This window comes from Candoia aspera, chromosome 8 (genome assembly GCF_035149785.1).
Source record: "Candoia aspera isolate rCanAsp1 chromosome 8, rCanAsp1.hap2, whole genome shotgun sequence".
NCBI lineage: Eukaryota > Metazoa > Chordata > Lepidosauria > Squamata > Boidae > Candoia > Candoia aspera.
This window is the reverse complement of record NC_086160.1, coordinates 7,650,752-7,673,044: the sequence shown is the minus strand read 5'-3', so window position 1 is coordinate 7,673,044 and position 22,293 is coordinate 7,650,752. Positions and strand designations below refer to the sequence as shown.

General features: G+C 39.8%; 1 protein-coding gene and 1 long non-coding RNA gene across 3 annotated transcripts in view; one reads left to right on the top strand and one right to left on the bottom strand.

The window, feature by feature from the left end:
- Positions 1-22,293, bottom strand: part of STIM2 (stromal interaction molecule 2) — a 75,871-nt gene that overhangs the window by 2,102 nt on the left and 51,476 nt on the right. Inside the window, exons 3-12 of one of the 2 annotated variants that reach the window (XM_063309706.1) lie at positions 19,247-19,361; positions 11,794-11,905; positions 10,460-10,575; positions 8,538-8,715; positions 7,923-8,100; positions 7,117-7,284; positions 5,742-5,842; positions 3,321-3,494; positions 3,256-3,278; positions 951-1,185 (exon numbers count right to left, since the gene is read on the bottom strand). In XM_063309706.1, the coding sequence (XP_063165776.1) occupies positions 951-1,185; positions 3,256-3,278; positions 3,321-3,494; positions 5,742-5,842; positions 7,117-7,284; positions 7,923-8,100; positions 8,538-8,715; positions 10,460-10,575; positions 11,794-11,905; positions 19,247-19,361 (1,400 nt within the window). Of the gene's footprint in view, positions 1-950; positions 1,186-3,255; positions 3,495-5,741; positions 5,843-7,116; positions 7,285-7,922; positions 8,101-8,537; positions 8,716-10,459; positions 10,576-11,793; positions 11,906-19,246; positions 19,362-22,293 lie in introns of both variants that reach the window. The other variant, XM_063309705.1, reaches the window with a different exon arrangement.
- Positions 8,031-9,321, top strand: LOC134501770 (uncharacterized). The gene is made up of 3 exons (XR_010068386.1): positions 8,031-8,107; positions 8,558-8,678; positions 9,157-9,321. It is a non-coding gene; the product is annotated as an uncharacterized LOC134501770 (long non-coding RNA).

Genomic DNA, 22,293 nt, shown 5'->3' with positions numbered 1-22,293 from the left:
TCATTACCTTGCAGATCCCGCCCTTTTCTGGATTTTGCAAGTGACTCACGAATTGCATACAAAATGTGTATAATGTAAAAGAAAGATGCACATATTGTGCACGTTATGTAAGGAAACAATACGTGCAAAAATCTTCCTTACCATCCCCATATCTCATTTTAAGGCTTCAAACCTTAGGGAGGGAAGGTGACTGCCTAGAGGAGTGGCAGACAACAATTCCCATAAGCCCCAGCTGGCACAGCTGATGGCATACAATCACAGGAGTGGTATTTCGACTGACATGGAAGTCACTAGATAGTATTTTAGATAGACCTAAAATATTAAGATGGCTCCAGGAAACGGAAAGTCCCTTGCGTTGGGTGTATCAGTGATGATTTCACCTCCACCGCAACAGCCTGAACACTGGCAATTCTTTTGTGATTCATGGCACAGAAATCTACCTGCCTGCTACAGCAGGAGTATCTCTAAGAGCCCTGACATTCGTAGCCAGTAATCCTTGGTTTGATATAGAAAGCCCTACAGACATTAGATCTATATTTATAAGGCCTCACTAGGTGGCAGCACATAGCCAATCTTGTGTAATCTAGAAAGCTATGCAGGTCCTGGTTAGTACTTGGATGGAAGTCTATGTGGGAGTCCCAGGAACCAGACTAGGAAGGTTTTTTTAAAAAAAAAATCTCCCAAGAAGGTAATAATGAATCATTTCTCTATTATTCCATGAAAGCTTCATGGATATGTCCACATAACTCAAGAGGCGTCCAACTCTACTCAAATACAAGCTCACTTTTACATCTAAGAGAATTTCAATGTCTATGCTCATCACAGTCTTTCAGCTCTAAAGCAAAAATATATTCCTTCTTTGTGCTAAATTTTGGAGTGGATGGAGCACAGAGATCGTTCTCCAAACCTGTTTTAATGAAGGCTATACATGAATGTATCAACAGTCATACCATTGCTTGTCAGCGGTGAAGTAAATGGCCTCCTCCTCCTCTTCGGTACGGTACGCAGCAGGGCAACTGGACACCGAAAGGATGTCTGGGTCTGCAGAGTGCAAAGTAGCTTGCGTATGCGCAGCGAGTTGTGTTTGTGCTGTATGTTGCGACTGAGGTGATGATGGCACAACATTGCGCCTGGAGCGACACATGCTGCTACTCCTTGCTAAGGTGCTGGTTTTCACAACAGACCCTGAGAACAACAGAACCAATGGATTCAGAAGTAATTCCTCATTCTAGCTTCCCAGCCAAACCATCACCCTGCTTCAGGAGGACTGAAAAACTCTCTGAAAATCCTTTTTGTTTTCTTTTTTCATCTCAACTATTATACTTAAAATGTATCAGCAAATGAGACAGACAAGGCAAGAGTGAAACTGAGCTCTACTTGATGGCCTTCCACGGTAGGTTTTGTTACTGCCTAATAGAGAAGGCCACCTGACTCAACTATTTAACAGGAACCAATACAGTCCCACTGAATGTTTTGAGTTTCATTGGAAAACAGGAATTTTATTTACATCTGCTATAAAGGTACAGATTGAAACTTTACTTGGCTTAAAAGGTAAGGGGTGGGAAAATGTATTTTCACACAGGCTAAGATAAACACAAGTCCTAGATCGGAAGAAAATAAAATGAAATACATAGAACAAATCCAGTATCCTTTTATTTGAAGCAATACATAACTCAGGGATAAAGAACATGTTGCTGAGCGATTTAATTCAGAGGGCAATTCAGCAACATGTAGAAGACCAGAGGCCTAGGGAATCCTAAAAAAATAAAACAGAAACCAAGACATCTTCAGAATTGAAACCACACTGCGTGAAATGGCTGACTGGATGATTAGGGCTCAATGCAAATAGATTTAAAGACTGTGGTGTGCTTAGAAGCCTAATCACAGTTACTTCTATTATAGTAACAACAATAACAAATAGCAACTACTGCTCCATGAGATGTAAAATAAGGCAGATCATTTTCTAGTGCTGCAGGTACAAACATCTATTGCAAAGCTTCCCTCAGAACTTCCATAGCTTTCACAAAATGGCAGAGGAATGGCAAAGAGGAGTGTCAGGATGCTCTCTGTAGCACTCACAACCACCACCAAAATTCTCAATGGACAGTAGAAAGAGGAAGCATCTCATTTTCCAGTCTGAATAGAATGGGGTAGAAAATGTTACAGCCCAATTAACTGAAGTGCAGCCTTGGGGGAAACCGGACTGCTTTTAAAGCACAATCATTTTTGGCCCTCCCTTCCTCCATTCACCCGTGGGGAAGACGGCTTCCCCTCCAGAAAAAGAGAAGCACGACAGAATCAGTGGGCATAAAACTCTCCTCCTTTGCAATACGGCTTTTTAAAAGCCTTAAAGCTTTTAAAAGGGTCAAAGCTTTTGAAAAGGGTTAAAGATTCTCCCTTTGGATAAAACTCTGATTCTTCAGGCTTATTAAGCAAGTCAGGAAGCAGGTTTCCGTTGGGGCTTCCAAAATGCAGCATTTCCTTTTTCTTCTCCCGAAACAAAGAAAAGAAAGCTTGACCCAAAAAGACAAAACTTGGAGGGAGCTAACAGGAGGAATAGCTGCTCGCACACTAAAGAGCACACAGTCAACAATCTCTTGCTTGGGGCTTTTCCTTGAGAGAAAAGGAAGGATGGGGAGAAGGAGGAAACAGCCTTTCAAAACAGAGATGGGGAAATGTGTCCAGATTCCAATACCTTTGAGTTGATATTTAACTACAAGTACTTCCAGCTGAAGCTAACACGTTCAGTGCCGGGTGTGATGAAAGTTGTAGCATCCAACGTTGCCTATTCCAACTCTAAGCAAACTAGAATAGAGTTATTGCTGAAACTGACTCTTTCACTTCACAATGCAAAGTGTAATTATAAGCATGTGAACAAAAATGCCAGTGTTAAAAGTGCACACACAATGTAAATGACAAACCCCTGCAAGAGATGCAAAGGGTGAACAAAAAGTACGTTAGGAGGGAAGTGCAAAATGTGCATGTAAAATTGCTACTGATTAGAAAGAACTAAACAGTTGGGCATTTTCATAAATACCTAAATCCAAAATCCTTTTGTCTTCCATGAAATATCTCTTATTCCACCTGGTTTGGTGAACTCAACTGCTACTCCAAGAATCTTTGTCCTACTGACCTTCATACATCCCTCTGATCCTCTTTACGTATTTGAATTTGTGTATTTCATATTTCTAGTCTTTAGCCATAACTGTGTGTATCCCCAGTCGTCAATCTCACATGAGATATCCCACCACGTACCATGAAACTGGGAAACAATTGGAGGAGTATCTTCATCAAGGTCATCTACTCCCCCTGCAATTGGATATGGTGGAATGGAAACTCGTGGCATTACCACCCAACTGTGATCAGAATAGAGGGATGAAGTCAGACTTGGTAGTCCTGAGTTGTGTGCTATTTGGAAGCCACAGATCTTCTCAATCTGCTGCCATCGATAGAGTCGTTCTCTCAAACAGGTGGTTAATTCGGAAAGTGCTTTCCTGGGAAGATGTGAGAAATTAAAACAAGCTATTCTGTGCCACCCATCCTCAAGAGCAACGCCATGTAAAATTCCAATAGTATAACTGAGAAATTATAAAGGTATCCATTATTCTATTCAGTGCCAGTCCAGGAAAGAACTCAGCTGACAGAAACACTGAAGCTGGCCAAAGGCTTTCCTGGCCACAGCTTCTACCCACTGCCCCAGCAGGCACTGTGGGTCCAGAAGAAACCTAGGTTGTGCACTAACTCCTTCAAGGGAAGCGTTTTCCTATGAAGAGGAAGTCCTCGAGTTATGACAGTAATTGGGACTGAAATTTCTGTCACTAAGCAATGCGGTCATTAGGCAAAACATCACGTGACTGCATCACTTAGCAACAGCAATCTCAGCACTCCCCGTTGCCATTGTTAATCAAATCCCATCGGTCGTTATGCAAGGATCCACCCCAAGCCAAGCCATTCCTAGCTCAGTCTCTCCCCAGCCTTGGTAAGGTAAGGGACTGCCTCCTCTTGAACATCCCCCACCCGCCTATCTCCCACGCATCTCTGCCCTTTGGGCTGCCCTGCAGTGGCGCTCCTTGGCGGCAGCACTGGAGCTGAAGTAGAGGCTCAGGGCCTTCAGCAGTCTTAGCCACCCACCACCACACCTGGGCCTCAACTTCAGCCCTAAGCCGCCACTGCCGAAGAGTGCTGCCTCGAGCCAGCCACCCAGCACAAAGCCCCCACCACCCTGCACTTTGCAGGCTCTGCCGCACCCAGCTGACCTTCACCGCCTTCTTCCTCCCACTGTGACAAGGTGCGCCCAGCCTGGCCCCATGCGAGGCAGTACTGGCTGAGCCAGACCTTCTGCCCGAGGCTGCTTGCCCTGTTCTCCAAATAGCACGCCCCGTTCTCGCAATGCTTCAGAAGGCCTCAGGCTTTCTGAGGCCTTCTGAAGCATTGTGAGAACGGTGTGCTGCCGTTCTCCAAATAGCACACCATTCTCCAATTAGCACTCTTGGAAAGAAGGCCTGGCGGGGCCAGCAGCTGCCTCGCATGGGGCCAGGCCAGGCACCCTTCGAGAACCGCGGGAGGAAGATGGCTAAGGTCAGCTGGGTGCAGCAGGGGCTGCGAAGTGCAGGGCAGCGGGATCTTTGTGCTGTGGAGGCTGGCTGTGGTGCAGGCTTGAGGCAGCACTCCTCGGGGACGGCGCTGGGGCTGAAGTAGAGGGCTGGGGGCAAAGGTGACTGGCTGAGACTACTGAAGGTCCCAGGCCTCTACTTCAGCCCCAGCTGTGCCATGAGGAGTCCCGCTATGCAGCGTGGCCAAAAGGACAGAGATGGGAAGGGGGAGATGGGGGGGGGGTGGAAGCACCCCTGCGATCCTAAGTGTGTGTGGGCTGCCAAGTGCCTGAATTCTGATCATGTGACCACGGGGGCGCTGCAACGGCTGTAACTTCAGGGACCGAGCATAAGTAGCACTAATTTGGCATCACCATAACTTCAAACAGTTGCTGAACAAACGGTTGTACCTTGACAACTACCTGTAGAACATCCATAGCACCTCAAGGTTTATGAAACAGCAGCCGCACAGGCTGGTTTGGATTTAGTTGCAGCCTGTGCTACCTGATCTATTCCCTGACATTGCTGTAGGCATCACATCAGAGCTTCCTAATATCTCCTGCTTGGCCAGGGTCAAGAGGTAAAACTGGGTATCACCAGCATATTGATGATGCCTAACCCTAAGGCAATGGATGATCTCCAAACCTTGTTGCAGATCATCTACAAGAATAATCAATGCGGTCACCATCCCATGTCCAACTGGAAAGGATCCAGTTAATCCATCTTATCCAAGCCACTGTTAAGCAGAAGCCCACCTGCCTTCTCTACAACCTTACTAACAAAATAGGTTGAAGGGTGAACTATAATTTTCCAGGAAGGCCAGATCCAGGAATGTTTATTTTAAGAAGGTGAAGCACCACTGCCTCCTTAAGGGCTGGAGGTATTATCCCCTGTAACAACACAACGACCATCCTAGATCCATGCTGTTGTGCCCATTCTAGCATCTAATATTACCCAGAACAGACAAGATCTAATTTGTAGGTAGCTCTAGTCATCCTACAGACAATCCTGCCACTTCCTCAAGCATCACCGACTTGAAGGAATTCCTTCAAATTATTTTGAATTTTGAATTTAAAACGTGTGAGCCCCATTAAAAATCAAGCATTCTGTAACCAATACAAAGGGCATCATACCCACTCAATGTCTTACTTTGCTTCCAGAATCTTATGGTCCACTTCATCAAGTGAAGAGCTGTGTGCAACATGTAATGTTCCAAATACAGTATTTCTCTTCTTTTTAATCTTTTCTGCCTAAAATCAAGCATTACAGGAATTCAATACATTCCCTTCTCATGGTCAGTATCCAGAGAGACATTCTGCCTTAGCTGCATCTTCAAAATAGAACAAATATGTTCTCAAAGCTCTCCACTTCTGACACTAGAGATAGACTATGGGATGCTGGTCTGAGACCACAGTTCAATGAGATCTGCAGATCATCTCCAGTTACCAGTAACAGAGACACGCTGCTGCAGCATGGGCTAATAGCAAGACTGAAACCTCATTTGATAAGTCAGCTCTCTGCCATGTCCATTTCAAGGAACCCACCACTTTTACACTATCATTTCAACAGCTAACTACTACCAAGGCCGAGATGGCTGCTGTTACCACAGCTGCCCTGTAGAAGTAGGCGAGGTTAGGCTTGCATAACCATATAAGTTCTTGGAAGCTGCTTCACAAATACACAAGTCTTCCTACCCAGTAGCCTTGGATGGCGAATGTCAGCAGCTTATATGGCATTTTATTATTTAAATCACACTCTTCTGTGTAGATAAAACCTCCCAACAGACCCAAAAATGTTTTGTTTTGTTTTTTTCTAAATCCACCTCCTGGAATAAACTCTGTTTAAAAGAATGACTTGAGTCTGTGGCCTTCAGTGTTGCTATCACAACCTTTTAAGGCAGAGGCAAAACTAATAACACTTAGAACATTAATATAATAAATTCACGAAAACCTGGTCTCACAGAGAGGCTAGCAGAGAGGCTGTTAGAATCCCAGGGACAGCTACTGAGGGTTCAGCTCTTCAAAACAGAGGTACAGCCCCAGGAAGGGGGGACAGGAATGCAGCATTCCAGAATTCAAAGGGTTATCTTGTTTTTCCACACCATTTGAAACCGATTTGGGATTCAGGAGCAAAGTTCCATTCTCCCGCTGGAAAATTTGAAACTCTCCTGAACCATGCCATCCCTGCAGCATTTCAGCAGGTTCTGCCAAATGGCTGGCACACTGAGGCATCCCAAGAGAGGCATTCTGGAAAGGTCGCCTTCAGGGCCAGCACACTTCAGACTGATTCCAGTTGGGGAGGATTAATTTCTAGAACCTGCTGCAGCATTCCCAGAACAGAATGGTCCAGAAAAGGCTCAGCATGGATTAAAGGAGAAATGGAACATTCTGGAGCTCTCAAGAAAGTTTCATCCCAGAACCACAGAGCTATAGTCCTGCGTTCTGGGAAGATGATCACCAGCAACCAAATCCACAGGCTTCATTTTCCCCCCTTCTGATCTGAATAATCCAGGCATGTACCTTACCTCTTCCTTGGCAATTGCGAGCTGCATTTCTGCATTTTGTCTCTTAATGTTGTAGTACTGGACTTCTACTTCATGTGTTAGCTGGAGCCATTTCTGCAGTGCATCTGGAACAGACCAATTACTTCGCAATTCAAACTCTTTCTCAGCCTTTTTTAAGGCCGTGCGGACCTAGGGGTCAAGAGAAAAACGCAAATGCATTAAGGCGCTAAATCTCATAAATGCTTTGGCCCGCTAAACATTTTGCTTGTGACAACATCTGAAAGAGCCAATGGCTTGTTGAATATTTATAAGTAAGGCTATGATACTGGGGTAATTAATGGTTAATTAATTAAAACATCTGAAAGAAATGCCTTCAGTTAATCAAACAGAAGACAAGTCTAGTTCTTGTTTCACTTTGGTGCCCAGGCAGCCTGTAAACTTTCCAGGGTCTCTATTTCCACAGATCAAATTACCTAGCTTCAACTTCTCATTTCTGAAATATCTTTCAGAAACTGACCTCAATTTGCCTCACTGATTTACAATTTCATTTGTCCCTTACTTTATTGTTTATTTATCTAAAATATAATGAAAAGACACATTTAGGTGAAGATCGGACCCAAATCCTGATCGTATCCTTCTATTCTGCCCCCAAAAGCCACAGCAGGGCAGCCCTTTATCACAGAAATGTACAGTGATGCTGCTGTTAGATCTATCGTTCAAGTCTCTTTTGTAAGTACAAGATTTCTTAAAAAGGAAGCTTTGCAGATATATCACGTGCCACTGAATCCAGATGGAAACTGAAACGTAGAATGTAAATTTGAAAATACCTGCACAAGCTCCTCTTCTGCATATTTAAGTCTACTGAGTTCACATTCAGCTCCTTCCCTTAACTCTCTTAGCCGGCAGGCTTCTCGTTTTGCATCGCTGATTTCATCCATCATCTTGCGCTCTAAGTTCTGCTTTTCTACAGCAACTGTTCGATTCTCTTCCTGTGCTTTTTCAAGCCTTCGGGGTAAACATTTTTTAAAGCACAAATTAACTGCAGTTGTCTAATTCACTACATGGTTCAATTAACTGGGCAAACACAAGTTATTCTAAGGTATTGTTCTATATCACATAAATGTGGATGTGGAACAGTGAAAGATTAATAACCTGTTGACAAATCAGTTGAGTTTTATTCTGAAATTATCCTAAGTCAGGCCAGGAGCATTTGGCTTTGCCAAACATGTCAAATTTCCCCTTTCACGGGAAGTTTAATACAGAGAGAATGAATAGCTTCACGGTTAAGTCTTGTGGCCATACCATTTCAGCCATGGGTAGAGTAAAGGGCAGCTGGAAGCCACTACTTTCTCAGCTTTGGGGCCTGTCACATTTTGTAATGATAACTTTATAAAATTTCTGGACACACTAATGGACTACATAATCCCAGCTTTTTCAAATACCTTTCTTGTAATTCACAAAGGCTCTGTTCTGCCGTCTGAAGGCTTTCCAAATCTTTCATCATTTTGGTAATGTGCTCTTTTGAAGTCTTGTTCTGTGTATATGCAAACCAACAACCTCCGACCCCAATCACTATGGAGACTGTGAGGATGAAATCTTTCATCCAATTGTGGGGTGGGCCTAGAAAATGCAGTTATATATTAGGTTAGCCTGGAGTGTTAAAACCTATTTCAGCATTATTCGACTAAATAAAAGAGAGCCACTCCTGTCCTCCTCTGGCAAGGACTTAAGAAAGATTTTGGAAGTGCTCGGTTCTATTTTACTGAAAGTACATATTATTCAGACATTACCTGTGGTATAGTTTATGAACCTGACTTGTTTCTACTAACGACAGTAAAAATGACCAGACTTTAGGCTCTGATGGCCTACTAAGCTGTAGTCAATTAATTGAAAGGGGAAACAGAAGCTCACAACCTCAAGGTGGCTAGCAGAGTATGGGAGAAGAAAGAATTAAGCAAGTCTAACAGTATTTAACATAGTTAAGTACTGTATCTGAACCCAGCCATTATTCTTACCCAGATATTCTGAAAACATTCCTCTTGAAAATTATTCCCCATACAGATTTACTACAGTAACAACAAGCCAGATTGCGCAGTGCTTCAGATTCAATTCCAGAGAGTTACTTTGAAGCAAACTGTTGAAGCAGCTGTATCTGTTTCCAGGACTGTATGGCAACTCATCACGGCAATATAGAAAAGGACACAGCTGCTTTAATGAGCTGCCAGCAAGCCAGGTGGCAGCGTCAGTTCTCTTATGCATTCTGAAGCAATATTTTGGACCTGAGTCGAAAGCACTGCCCAGCCGTAATACAAATTTCATTATTTTTTAAAAAGAATATTAAAAACCTAGCAGCATGAGCACAGACTTTGAAAACATATCCCCTTCCACTAATCATTATTTAGCCTGAACAGTTCTGAATCAACTTTGAGAATTCTTACTCGATTTTACAGTCTCTTTCACAGGATTCAACCTAGTCCTAAAGTGCTTTACTTAATAGCCTGTATCCAAAGAACCAAGTACACTGAGCAAATTGAGAGCTGCGTTTTATAAGCTGTGGTCTGCCACACATGGAAAACCACTTCTGAAATTAAAAGATTCCCAAAATAATCTCACGGTATGCTGTTTTAGCTTGCTTAAAGAACAAATATCCAGCTGGGCAGTGTAAGTCTAAAGTAGTCTTGCAAAACGAATCTAAAAAAACTAAACACCGAGAAATAGTTACTAGCCCAAAATATATATCCACATCTATTTCAATCATTTGTGACTCAACATTTTTTTTTAAAAGTAAAACTTCCATGCTTGGCTCTGGGAAGCAATTAATAATCACCCCAGGAGATTTCACAAGTGCCTGACCTAGGTTATATTTGAATACCAGAGTCTTAAGCTGCTATATGCAAATGCAACATGGCATCCAAGCTGAGGCAGAGATGAGGAGAACTTCACATATGGCTAAGCTAAAGTGATTTTCTAAGATTTTTAACAACTGACTTTTCCTAACAGAGATAACTGGATCCAGATGTTTCTTCTACGCATGGACTTTATATAGCACATAAAGTCGGCAAAAAGTCCACAGGTAGGAAGTTTTATTGCTACAACAACTAGTAATTTCAACTCTGGTCACAGAGAGATGTTGGGCATTTGATGTAATGTTCACATCTTCCCTTCTGCTTTGTATTTTCTCCCCCTCTCTGACACAAATATACACAACGGACAGAAATTCATTCACACAGACACTAAATAATAGTACTGTTGTATATACCGTTATACTCTGAAATATAAAAATTAGAGAAACACAAAAAGTATAATTCTGCTGGTAGTTACAAATAATGTTTGTTTTGGTGGAAGAGAGTAAAAATGTACTCACGTGTAAGAGGTCCAAATAAAACCACATCCAAGGCCTTCAGCTGAAGTTTCTGCCTGTGGCTCCGATCAATAATTTTCAACTGAGAGATCATAAAGGCCGGTTCATTAACTGCTATCCTGTGCACAATCAAGTAAAGATTTTAAGAATGCTGTCCTGAAAAGAACTATTAAGGGCATAACTAAAATGCATATTGTGTCAAGTTCAATAATCTACAATCACAGAGACACTGTTTTTCCATTTACCAATTTCATAGATTACATATTCCGAGATGATAATATGCCTCTAATATACTAAGGTAATTATACAAAAATGTTAACATGATGACTGGAACACTCGTGCATTCATTCAATTACGACTCATAAGCTTCTGCTTATAAATCTATTTTAATGAAGCGTAGCGTTCAGTACAGAGAAAAAGTTGTGAATGGAATTTCCCGAGCGTTTCTACATTTTAAAATCACAGTAACTTCAATTCCCCCCCAGTGCCCCCTTATGTGCCCCTCCTTCTCGTGCCAGCAGATGGCTGTAACAGTTCTTCACAGATGACCTTGGTGCGAACAGCAGCTAGCCCAAACAAGATGATTCACACTCCAACCATGCTCCCACTCCCTGCTGGCCAACTCGCAGGTTGACACAGGTTGCTGCAAGATGGATGCGAGTCTGATAAGATGTTCTGGGAACATTTGATCGGGGAACATGACAGTTAATCTGTGAGATTTGTGCAGCAGGTTAAAGATCATACTACAAAATGGATGGATACTCTAATAATTTTATTTCACCAGCAGCAGCAGCAGCATCACAAGCAGTAATGTGCTAACAGCAAAGGCTCCATCTCCAAAAAGCTAAGCTTGCCATGTTTGTGTGTCCATTGACAGTAGTAATACTGAATATGTGCAAGGAAATCATTTTGTCCCTTAAATCCCTCTATACCAAATACAGTTTACAGTGTTCCTATTCAAGAACAGTGACTGCTGTTACTCAAGAGATGTATAGATTGTCTTAAAGTATAATTTTGGGAAGCACTTAAAAATAATGGACCTAAGTGCCATATCATCACATATAATCCTTACACAAATAATTGCTTCATGTAAATGCAATCCTGCACTAAAGAAAAGAATTTGTGAACAATATTTTCACATAATAAATATTTAAATTGCTTTGGCATTCATATATTTCACTGTCCATGTTCGGTGCATACTGGAAGCATGATACTGCAAAGAGAAAAAGTATGTGTGTTTCACAGAAGATGTTTTGTTCCTCTCTCAAAAATAATCCTCAGAATTGACCATAAGAAGGTACAACTTGTACAGAAATTAACTGGGTTGAAAAAATCACCTTGGCAATGTTGTTCCTTTGACATTATTTTCTCTGAAATTCTTCTCATACTGAGGAAGTTCAACAAACTCCACCAACCACTGAAGCGTCTCTTCTTGTGTCCAGTTGTGGACTACAACAAATGTAAACAAATGTTATTTTGCACAGGCCTGATTCTCAAGAATTAAATCAACAGTACAAATAAAAAGCAAAAAGTACTTTATTGGCAAGTTTGCAGTTCTCATCATGTGCTCATCAGAATGAAGATTACCAAAAGATTATAAACAAGTAATTCTTTAAAATATTCCTTTATTAAAAATTCCATGGCGTATTTGAAACATAAAATCTTGTGACCTATAAAATGTACTCAGAGCTTTTGATCCCTGCCATCCTCTTCTACAGAACTTGGCATCAGAACTGATCTGAGATCTTTTCTCACACGTAATGGAGTCAACGTATTTACTTTGGAATCCCATACATTTGCGTATGATACCAAAGGAAGATGATGAGAATGAGAAGTGAGAAAACAAAGAAACAAAAGCAATATAGAGATATTGAAATACAATAATCTGTGGTATTTAATCCAAATGCACTGTTATCTGCTACCGACTTACATAGCAAATTGATGGAAGTCATACGTACGGAAGAAGGTAAGAGGTTCTTCCTTTTACTGACCTACAACGCTATTCATGCTGCTAGTTTGAATGGTTTAAGAGTCTTTGTGTTCCAGTACACAAATAACAAGAAAGCATTATTACATTAATATAGGAGAAACCATCACCTTGGCCTTGGCTGGCAGTTTTAGGAGTTGCATGGTAGTATCATTACAAACCCAAAACATCCTTTCTGGGTTACAAAGAATTCTCTTGGCATGCCAAAATGCTTCATTACAGTAGCCAGACATTTTTCAGACATCCTTAACTAAGGACAGCAATTGATATCGTTTTAAGACTGCAATGCTTAATTGAACTATGGAAGTTTTAATGTATGTATACTATGAGACTGTCTTCAGAAGTATGAATAGGTAGATACAAATATTTGTAATAAATAAGTAATAATTAAAGTAACATTGCTTTGAGAACCTGTATAGGATTCTCAGGGTTAAAATCAGAGAGATACATGCAGTAATCACCCATGCATTCTTGGCTCTGTTTTTGTTATTTATGTATAGCTTGCATTGGTTCACTATAATTTTCTTCCAGACACAACTACTATGGGCTTCAATACATTAATTTTATTGTATTGATAAATACTCTTCTTAATGTCACCACATGCATTCCTTATACATCCATCCATACAAACACTGAACAATCACTTTTTTCCTCTACTTTGTCTTGACATCTATCCATATCATCTAAGACAATAACTTTTTTTCCCCCAGATCACATTCAATCAGAACTTTGTGCAATTTTCTCCAAGTTTATTGGAATGTGACACATGCAGCTATCTCCAATGTATGAATTTGTACTGCTTCTGCAACAGTGTAGAAGATACCAATTTATACTTTATGGTATATATTTTAGCCCTGCCTCTTCACTCCCAAACACGTATTCATCAGCTCAACTTAGAAGATCAAACCACCTTCATTTAGTTCTATTACACCTTTTCCCTTTCTTATACTCTCTCTCACACACACACACACACACACACACACACACACACAGGTCTGTTTTTCTTTCTTTCATTTCACTTGTTGATCCATATTCTTTGTCATATACTCCTTTGACATTCCAGGTGGCAATCTTCCATATACCATGGCCATCAACAGAATGGGCTGCCCTTGAGTTATACAAATTTTATATCTCTAAAGATTACACATGTACTGATAAATATTGCCAACCAATGCACTTTGTCTAATGTTTGCTCCTGCGCTGTTCTTTTTGTTGTACTTTATTACCCATTTTTATATTTTTAATGTTTTGTTGATATACTATTTAATTTTTAAAAAAATTATGAATGATTAGTTTGTCAATATGTGGCCCACCAGGAGCTGAAACTAAAGGTAAAGTACAGAAATCCTTGTCCTGTGATATAAGCCATTATTCATTGTTCTCAAGAGCACCATCTACTAAGAACATTGATATCTGAGCATAATTGGACAGCCAAATATTAACAGCACAATTTATCAGTGGTGCACATTTACTACCAAGGACACAGTGGAGTGTTGATAGAGTATTCTGCACTGGCCGTAGGTGCTATGTACCACAAATTTCCTGCTTCACCTCAGACAGCTGCTTTGGAGCCACTGGAAGGGACCACCATTTCTGGCTGTCACAAGAGTAGAAGCTATGATGGAGAAAAGTTAAGGTAAGATAGAGCTGGAGAGAGAAAATGAATTCCTGTTGAAAAGTAGCAGACCAAGGAAGAAGAATAAGAGAGATGAGATGCAGGTGCCAAAACAGCCCCAAAATAATTACTATTAGGAATGGACAACATGTGGCAATTTGGGAATGGAAAATTCCAGATAAATCTGGAAGGTTCTGTTCACCACTGGATCATGCAAACCATTTTAGACTATGTCATTTTGGGGTTGGTTTGCCAATTTCCAAAAGCCAATTCCCCAAGACCAAAGTTTTCCAGAAGATTCTACTTATGATTTTCTAAAAACTGTTTTTACTGTAAAGCATGCTGAGATGCTTCAATATAGGAAACAATATGGTGGACCTCACAAGGATTTCCCAGCAAGAAAAGCAGCATGAACACCGAACTGCTATGCCATACAATTAAAAAAAAAAAAGGGGGGGAGAACAATAAATAAATTAAATAAATAAAAATGTCAAGGATATCACTTTGTGCCACAGAATCTAGATGTGTAAGACTTTAGAAAAAATAGCATTATTTTAGGGCAACTGATATGCAGCTACTGATTTCAGCCTCATTGGAGCTGAATAATGGCATATTAATTAGTTATAATAGTTAATTATAAAATAACTAATTATAACTATAAATAAACTAAGATGAAAGTGAAAGCTCATTCTGGGATCTGATCATTCAGTTAAACCTCTACTTATTTTTCTGGTTAGAATTCTGGGGCAAGTAAGAGTTTAAAAAAAATCCTTCTGAACTGAAGTCAGTCATGCGAAGCAATTTAGTGGAAGTTATAAAATTTTGCGCCTTTCTGCAACAGAGAGGGTTCTGTTCACCCTAGAATTGATTTCCTGTGGAATCTGGCTGAAGATTTTGCAAGGATTAACAATGTTAATTTTGCTGAGACGCTAATCCTGCTACAGAACTCTTTCAAGCAGAGACACAGAGCTGTCAGACCAACAAATTCCTTTAGAAAGCCTCGACTCCATCCCTGCAATGATAAACCGGGGTGTGCAATCCACAGAAATGGTATCAAGACAGTTCCAATGGACATGCCTGATCATGATCACAAGAGGGATGTGCGCTTGTGAGTGTATGCAGCCATGCTTATACCGCCGAAGTATGTGTTTTCAAGTCTAACAGAATACGCACTCTTCAATGAAAAAGATACTAATTAAGATGGACAGTGAAGCTCCCTATCTGTAGCATATTTCACCATATTGTTTCTTTGTAAAGCCTACCAGAAAATGGCAACGTCAGATCCCTATTTAGCTACAAGAATTAGTTGCTAACCTTGGCCAAGTTTCTCAGAGCATTCTCTTTATGCAAACCCATTTCCCTTTCTCATCTTTCCCATGCAGTGCCCCTGCATCCCTAACGCTTTGAAAGAATTCTCCAACCTTCTGAAGCAGGTATGGTGTGTAGGCATGGAAACTAAACGTGGGAGGAAAAGTTTCCCCAATACTAGCATTTCTTTGAGTGTGAACACTTAGCTGGATACCCTCTTTCTAAACTCTTGCTGTACTGCTGAAATCTAGGAAAGAAAAGGGGAAAAAGGCCCATCCAAGAGAAATAAAGAAGGAAGAGGATTCTGAAACTGCACTAATTAACAGCATTATCGCTCCTGATGTGCCCAGTGCAGTCCCCAGCAGCTTTATTATTAACTTCAGTCCTAGAGTCTGCACGCTGTCGGAGCTAATTTTTTTCCCCTGAGATTTCTTTTCTTCTTCACTACTGACCTACTCTTTTGAGTTTCTTTGGGGAAAGGCAGGTTACAAACATAGCACACAAATAAAGTGGATCTATGGAATAAAACTTGGAATGCTGAAAGCCCCCTCCATCGTTATTCTGTGTGGGTTATTACTGCCTTCTTAATAAATGCAACTTTAACTTAGAAATCCTACAAGAGATGGTAAAGTCTTGTTGGTTAAACATAAAAGTTAAATGGTTGTCTTGGCATAAGTTATCAGAGAAGAGACCCACCATGCTGTTGTCTTTCTAGATAGGGTTCACCTGGTGCTTAATTGGCCTGTGACTTTGGCCACAAATTCCTTTTATGAAAGTTCAAGGAATATGATGTTATTAGCACAATCATTTACACAAGCATTTTAAAACAAATTTATGTCATGCCAATAGACCCTTTAATATATAGCAGTGAATAAAAGTTAAGGGAAGCGGGGAAGGAAAACCCAGCACATACTTTTAATCTCTAAAACCAGGAAGTCAAACATTACAAGCTAAGGAAGTCTCTTTTCTACTATCCTATTTTGCACAGCCCAAAACAAAATATGGACTTGTTTTGCAAAGGGTGACAGTGAATGTATACAAATGTAGCAGCTCAATTATATTCATAGAAAATAAATAACTGACATGACATGCTTTCAGCACCCCAGGGGAAATTGTTTACAGATCAAGTTTGCAAGTTAATACTTGAAAGCAAAACTAGAGGTTAATTAAGTCCATCTAGTCATAATGACTTGGTAATTTTTATGGATGTCTGTACAACAAGATCCATTTAGAGAACAAAAGTAAATACAATCTAAATAATAAATGGTTTGCCTACAATGAGACAGAAGTTTTTACACATGAAATACATTACAGGACAGAATTAAAACCTGTACATTTATTTCAACCACATGTAGTAACACCAACAACAGGAATACTACCTACAAAACCACTATCTCATAGTCTGGAATAGTCATATTCCAGTAATATTAATTACAGAATATTGATTACAGAAACTAAGCAATCTGAATACTTTCAAATATATACTAGCTGGGATCAGTTGGGAACTATCTGGAGATAGTTTTGGCATCCCAAAGCAGCTGCTTTCTTATGTGACTTTAATTTAATTAATAGCACAACCCAGTTTTTGCCACAGAGAAAAATTCACAATTAATTATTCAGCAACGGAGATGGTCCTATTGATTAAGACGGCCAACGTAATGGTCAAGTAAGAGGATTCAAACGGAATAAACCACGTGCTGCAAGTGTATACTTCCACTCATCCTCTGCTTAGAAATGTCAAACTCATGAAGTTTCATCTCATGCTCAGAGGGCTTCAAATGCACTAATTAGCTAGGTTAGCCACAATAGCAGTTTGTTTTGTCCTAGCAGCAATTGAACTGTTCAAAGCTGAGGTAATTTCACTTCTATGTTACAGTTCATCCCACTGAATTGCTCAGTCTTGAGGGGAAAGGCCCCAAAGAAGTCTTCCTTTATATTGGGTGGCAGATTCTACTGCCTAGGCTTTCCAAAATCTGCTCTTCCCTCAAGTTTCATATTTATTTTCCTTTGGACACTAAAGGGGCAAATAGCTGTCTTCATTTGTCCCAGTTTAGGATATCCTTTATCATAAATGTACTTCCCTCATCCATCCTGGAGAAGAGATTTTCAAAGCCCCAAAGCTTCTGTTGTTGAGGTTCTGGTGGCTTAAAAGTGGTGACACCATGCTCCTATACTGTATTTTCTATCAGGATAATAAGGAAGCAACTCATAGATCCACTGTTTTTGGGGTTCTTGGGAATACATAATTTCGCTAACTTGCAGATATGCGCCCAAATGTAACTAAAACAGTTGCGCAATCCAAAGCAGATTGGTTCCAGGTCATCAGTGGAGTGAAAGAAGGCTGTATGTGCTCTCTTTTTTTCAACCTATATGCTGACTGTATATTGAGGGAGGCTGAACTGGAAGAAGATAAGCATGGTTTTAAAACTGGAGAAAGAAACTTTAATAACCAGTTCTATGCTGATGACCCTACTCTAGTAGCCATTCCTTCTTTATTTTTTGCATCCTTAGTAAAAAGTAAGATATTCTGACTGAACAATTCCAGTCCATTTGATGCCTAAGATGTCAATGTATTGTTGATTTATCTTCCACCATGTTGAGCTTTCCCAGGTTCATGCTTCTTACATTCCATGTTCCCACTGAAAATTCTGTCTTTGCAGCTTCTGATTTTCTTTTCCTGCATTGCGGCATCAGCAACTAGATGTCCCGAAGGCTTTAATCTAGCCATGTCATAAACACCATTAGTACCCTTCAGCTCTTTCTCAGCAGCATGTTGAATGCCATCTGACCTGAGGGGCCCATCATCTAGCACTGTATCGTCAATCACTTTATCATGTCTATTCATGTGGTCTTCTTGATAAAATACAGGAATAATTTACTATTTCCTTCTGCCATGCAGTATGAAATACTGTTTGCCACTGTCACTCAAGTGATCACTGCCTCCAGCACCTTCCTGTATCGCTGCTGCCCAATATAGGTGCCTGCTTGCTTTAGCTGGCAGCTGGAATGACCTTCATGTTTTGGGTGACCCTGCTGGGTTTATATACACTCTCAGGATTCTTTATTCATCCCCTCTCCCCCCCAGGAATGCTACTTCCACAATAAGGTGGCAGATGTTTACCAAACCAACCAATAAACAAGGCAAAAACAAGAAGTATTGACAGGTAAGACCTTCAATATTTAAACAGCTGAGAAATGATTAGGAAAATATCTCTATGTAGACCAATTACCCTAAAATCTGTATTTTTAATGAGCTGTAGAGAGAACACTGACTTTGTTAAATATCACAAACCACATTACAAATTGTCTTGAACTGCACAAATTTCAGTAAGTGAGAATGCAAAAAACTGCCTGAAATATAATACTTATGAATATGGGCTATTTAAAGTTGCTTTCCTAAACTGTTTCAAGGATTGTTGAAATAATGTACTTAAAGAACACTTGATATTCACAACTGCAAACAGAAATTGCAAAAATTCCAGGTGTTATCCCTATTGGTTCAAGAGAAATTGTGATTTAGTTCTATATTAACTCTGACTTGCATTTCCAAAATTTGATTCTACAATTACCTCCTTCTATTTACTTCCAAATGCCTGAAACACCTTTTTATAGTATACTGTCAAGCACTTAAGTCAAGACTCTAGCTCAAAAGCTCATCATTTCACAAAGCATCCAGGCCTAAATCCAGGAAACATTTATTTTCTTTTAAAAGATTAATTTATATTTATTAGATAGATAGATATAGATATAGATAGATATAGATATAGATATAGATAGGCTTTACACGTTTTAGCTTTTATTTTCTTTCTCCCCCTAGTTTTTATTACACTGAGGCAGAGGAATGGATAAAAAAGAAAAATGCACAGAATGAATGCCTTACCCTCTGATGTTTTCCACCGTTTCCACAAATCTTCAATGGTGATGTGCTTGTCTTCTCTGTGCAGGTGGCTGTGTTTATTAGATGCATCTTTATATTTCATATCTTCTCTGATAAACTAAGAAAAGAAAATTGTTGCATGAAGTACATTAGGTCTGGTGAGTTGTGACAACCAAAACCAGTGGTGCTCAAATATTCACTTCCAGGTTCAGCCAAGTAATTTTCTTGTGTATCTAGTCATTATTCTTAATCCCTCAATTAGAGAGTCATTACAATTAAGAAAAATAGCATTAATCCCTAAGTAAGGATGGACAAGATCACTACAAAATGTTACTTCTATCATTTATTTATTTTATTTATTATTCTAATTTCTATCACCGCCCATCTCCCCCAGAAAAGGGGAAATCATTTCTTTCTTTCAGGCAAGATACAACTCATCAATACTTCTCTACGTCAACATGCTACAAATACAATACCAATAGTGAAGAGAGGCCAAAAAAAAAAAAAGAGGAGAAACTAACTGGAATATTGGCTGAAGCAACCATAACAACAGTTCCCATGATCTATACAAACCCACACTTCTCAGTCATGGTGACCCAGGCAATTCAATTCAACATCCTATATACTAATTACTCTATTCAGTAAAACCACCAAGAAGTTAGACCTATACAGAGCAGCCAACGGTCTAAGAAGAATTTTAGAGCAGGCAAGGGGAAAAAAAAGTAGACACAGCCAAAAACATTATGTGACCCCCAGCATTCCCTATTTTGCTAATCTAGGGTTGTTGACTTAAACTGAAATCTATTGTGGAGATCACTCCTGCAATAACTACATGTGTTCAATACATCTGTACTTGTGCATATAGATGAAATTGTCAGGCTTCTTCAAGTCAAGCTTGATGGATGGTGACTTCATGGACATGCCCATGTAGAATATGAAATTAATCTCTCATTGCCTTCTTCCTGGGTGATTTTTTCAATTTCTCGGTCTAGCCTACAGCCCTGGGATTCCCTGGTTGTCTCCCACCCTATCTAAGCAGGCCAAAGGTCTGCTTAGCTTCCTAACCCAAACAAGATTGCCCAATTTTGCTGTGCTTTGCATGTTTGTGGGTGTCGGTATAATATACATGTGCCAGAAACGACACTCAAAAAAAGGGAAGAACTGAGACAAAAAAAATACACTGATTGAATGACCACATTAAAATAAGCGGCCTGTAAAAAAAGGCACTTTGTTTACAAAATTCACCGCTTCCTCCTTCTCAATATACCCACCTTGCTTCATACACCACTCTTTCACCAGACAAAGATAAGAGAACAGGTTGGGTGTCAAGCAAAGGGGAAGAGAAACAACAAAAACAAACGTGTAAGAGACAAGAAGCAGCAGCAGCTGGATAGATCAGAAAAAGGAAGAAATGTATCCCTATTCAGATGCTACTAGTTGGAAATAATAATAATAATAATTATTATTATTATTAATATGCCGCCCAACTCCCAGCAACTCTAAATTGATGAACGACCATTTCCTTTCAACTCAAGGCCCATCTTCAAAGGCATCCAAACCGCAGTCAGTTGCATCTCCTACCCACTACTTTGCTTTCAACAATTGATTCTATGCTTCTGAGAGGCTAAGAACCCCTCTCCATTCAGAGTAATTATCTGGAGTGGGGGAAGCCCCTCCTCCTAGGATGGAGCATTAAGCTTCCAGAAGAGGGTCCAGGAGTGGGAGATGTTACTGTTTCAGTATTCTGTACCTGAATCTCTGAAAGCGATCGGCAATAAAGCTGGCATTCTTCTAAAAGTTGGCAATAAAGTTTTACAAGAACAAGCGCAGACTTGCAAAGGTATGTGGCAATTATAAAGCTGTGGCTAACATGCTCCAAACAGTAAACTCTATCCATCACCAGATTACCAATTTCAGTTTGGTTCATCATCTGATTCTTCAGGTGTACAGGTATTTCAGAGAACACTCCAGTATTACATTTTACACCTGCACTGCATGCATGGACACATATACTTACACAAAGAAGTCGCAGAAACCCCTAGCAACACAAACAGCTCTTCCTTCAGAAAATTTAAGAGGCAGTCACAACATTTCCAATATGATGTACTGAATTTTTGCAGCAGTGAAATGAAATATATATATATATATATATATATATATATATATATATATGCAGAATAGGTTTTATTTTGCACGTGCTGGTGCAAATGATAGAATGTATTGCTATTTTTCCATATAAATTGTCTGCAAATAATATTACCATCTGACATCATGTAGTCAACCCTATCACTCATTTTAGAGTATTGGTGGAGTCATCACAAACTCCGTTTTTCAAAAAGCAATTTTTCAAATCTAATTTAACCCATGAAGAGTAGATACTATAATGGAGAGAAAAAACAGCTCTCCTTTTCTGTATCTCCGTGATAGCAAAGATAGATCACTGAACACTGCCATGTTAAACGTTTTCCAGTATCAAACATTTAAACATATCAAAAATAGCTACCTGAGAGTAAGTCCCTCTGAGCTCAGAGGCATTTACATTATAACAGAGGTCTATAGGAGTGATTATCGTTATACAGAGCTATACATATTTCAGTAACTGCTTAAACTGACATTTCATCTCATGTCATCTGAATCTTTTTCACGTTTTTCAGCCTGAAAACAATGTCAGTTGCAGCTCACAGGAAGTCACTGAAGATATGAAGTCAACAAACCAATTCTGCAATTTCTACCAGCATCCCTTTTATATTTTCATCATAAATTATTGCAGTTTCTATTTTAAACGATCTCTTGTAACTTTTCATGCCGTACTTTAAATGTCCAATGGGACTTACAATAATGTAAAGAATAATAAACTGAATTAGAGGGAAAAAATGAACAAACAAAAGTACAGAGAAACCAGCAAAGGACGTAAAAGCTATGTTAACGCAATCCAGGAAGTCAACATCTGGACAAACAAAACTGCCTTCATCTAGCACTGATGTAAATCCTGATGATGAGCAAGTCTCTGTGGGGAAGCCTGTACTACCACAGATGGAATGCTAGGCCTA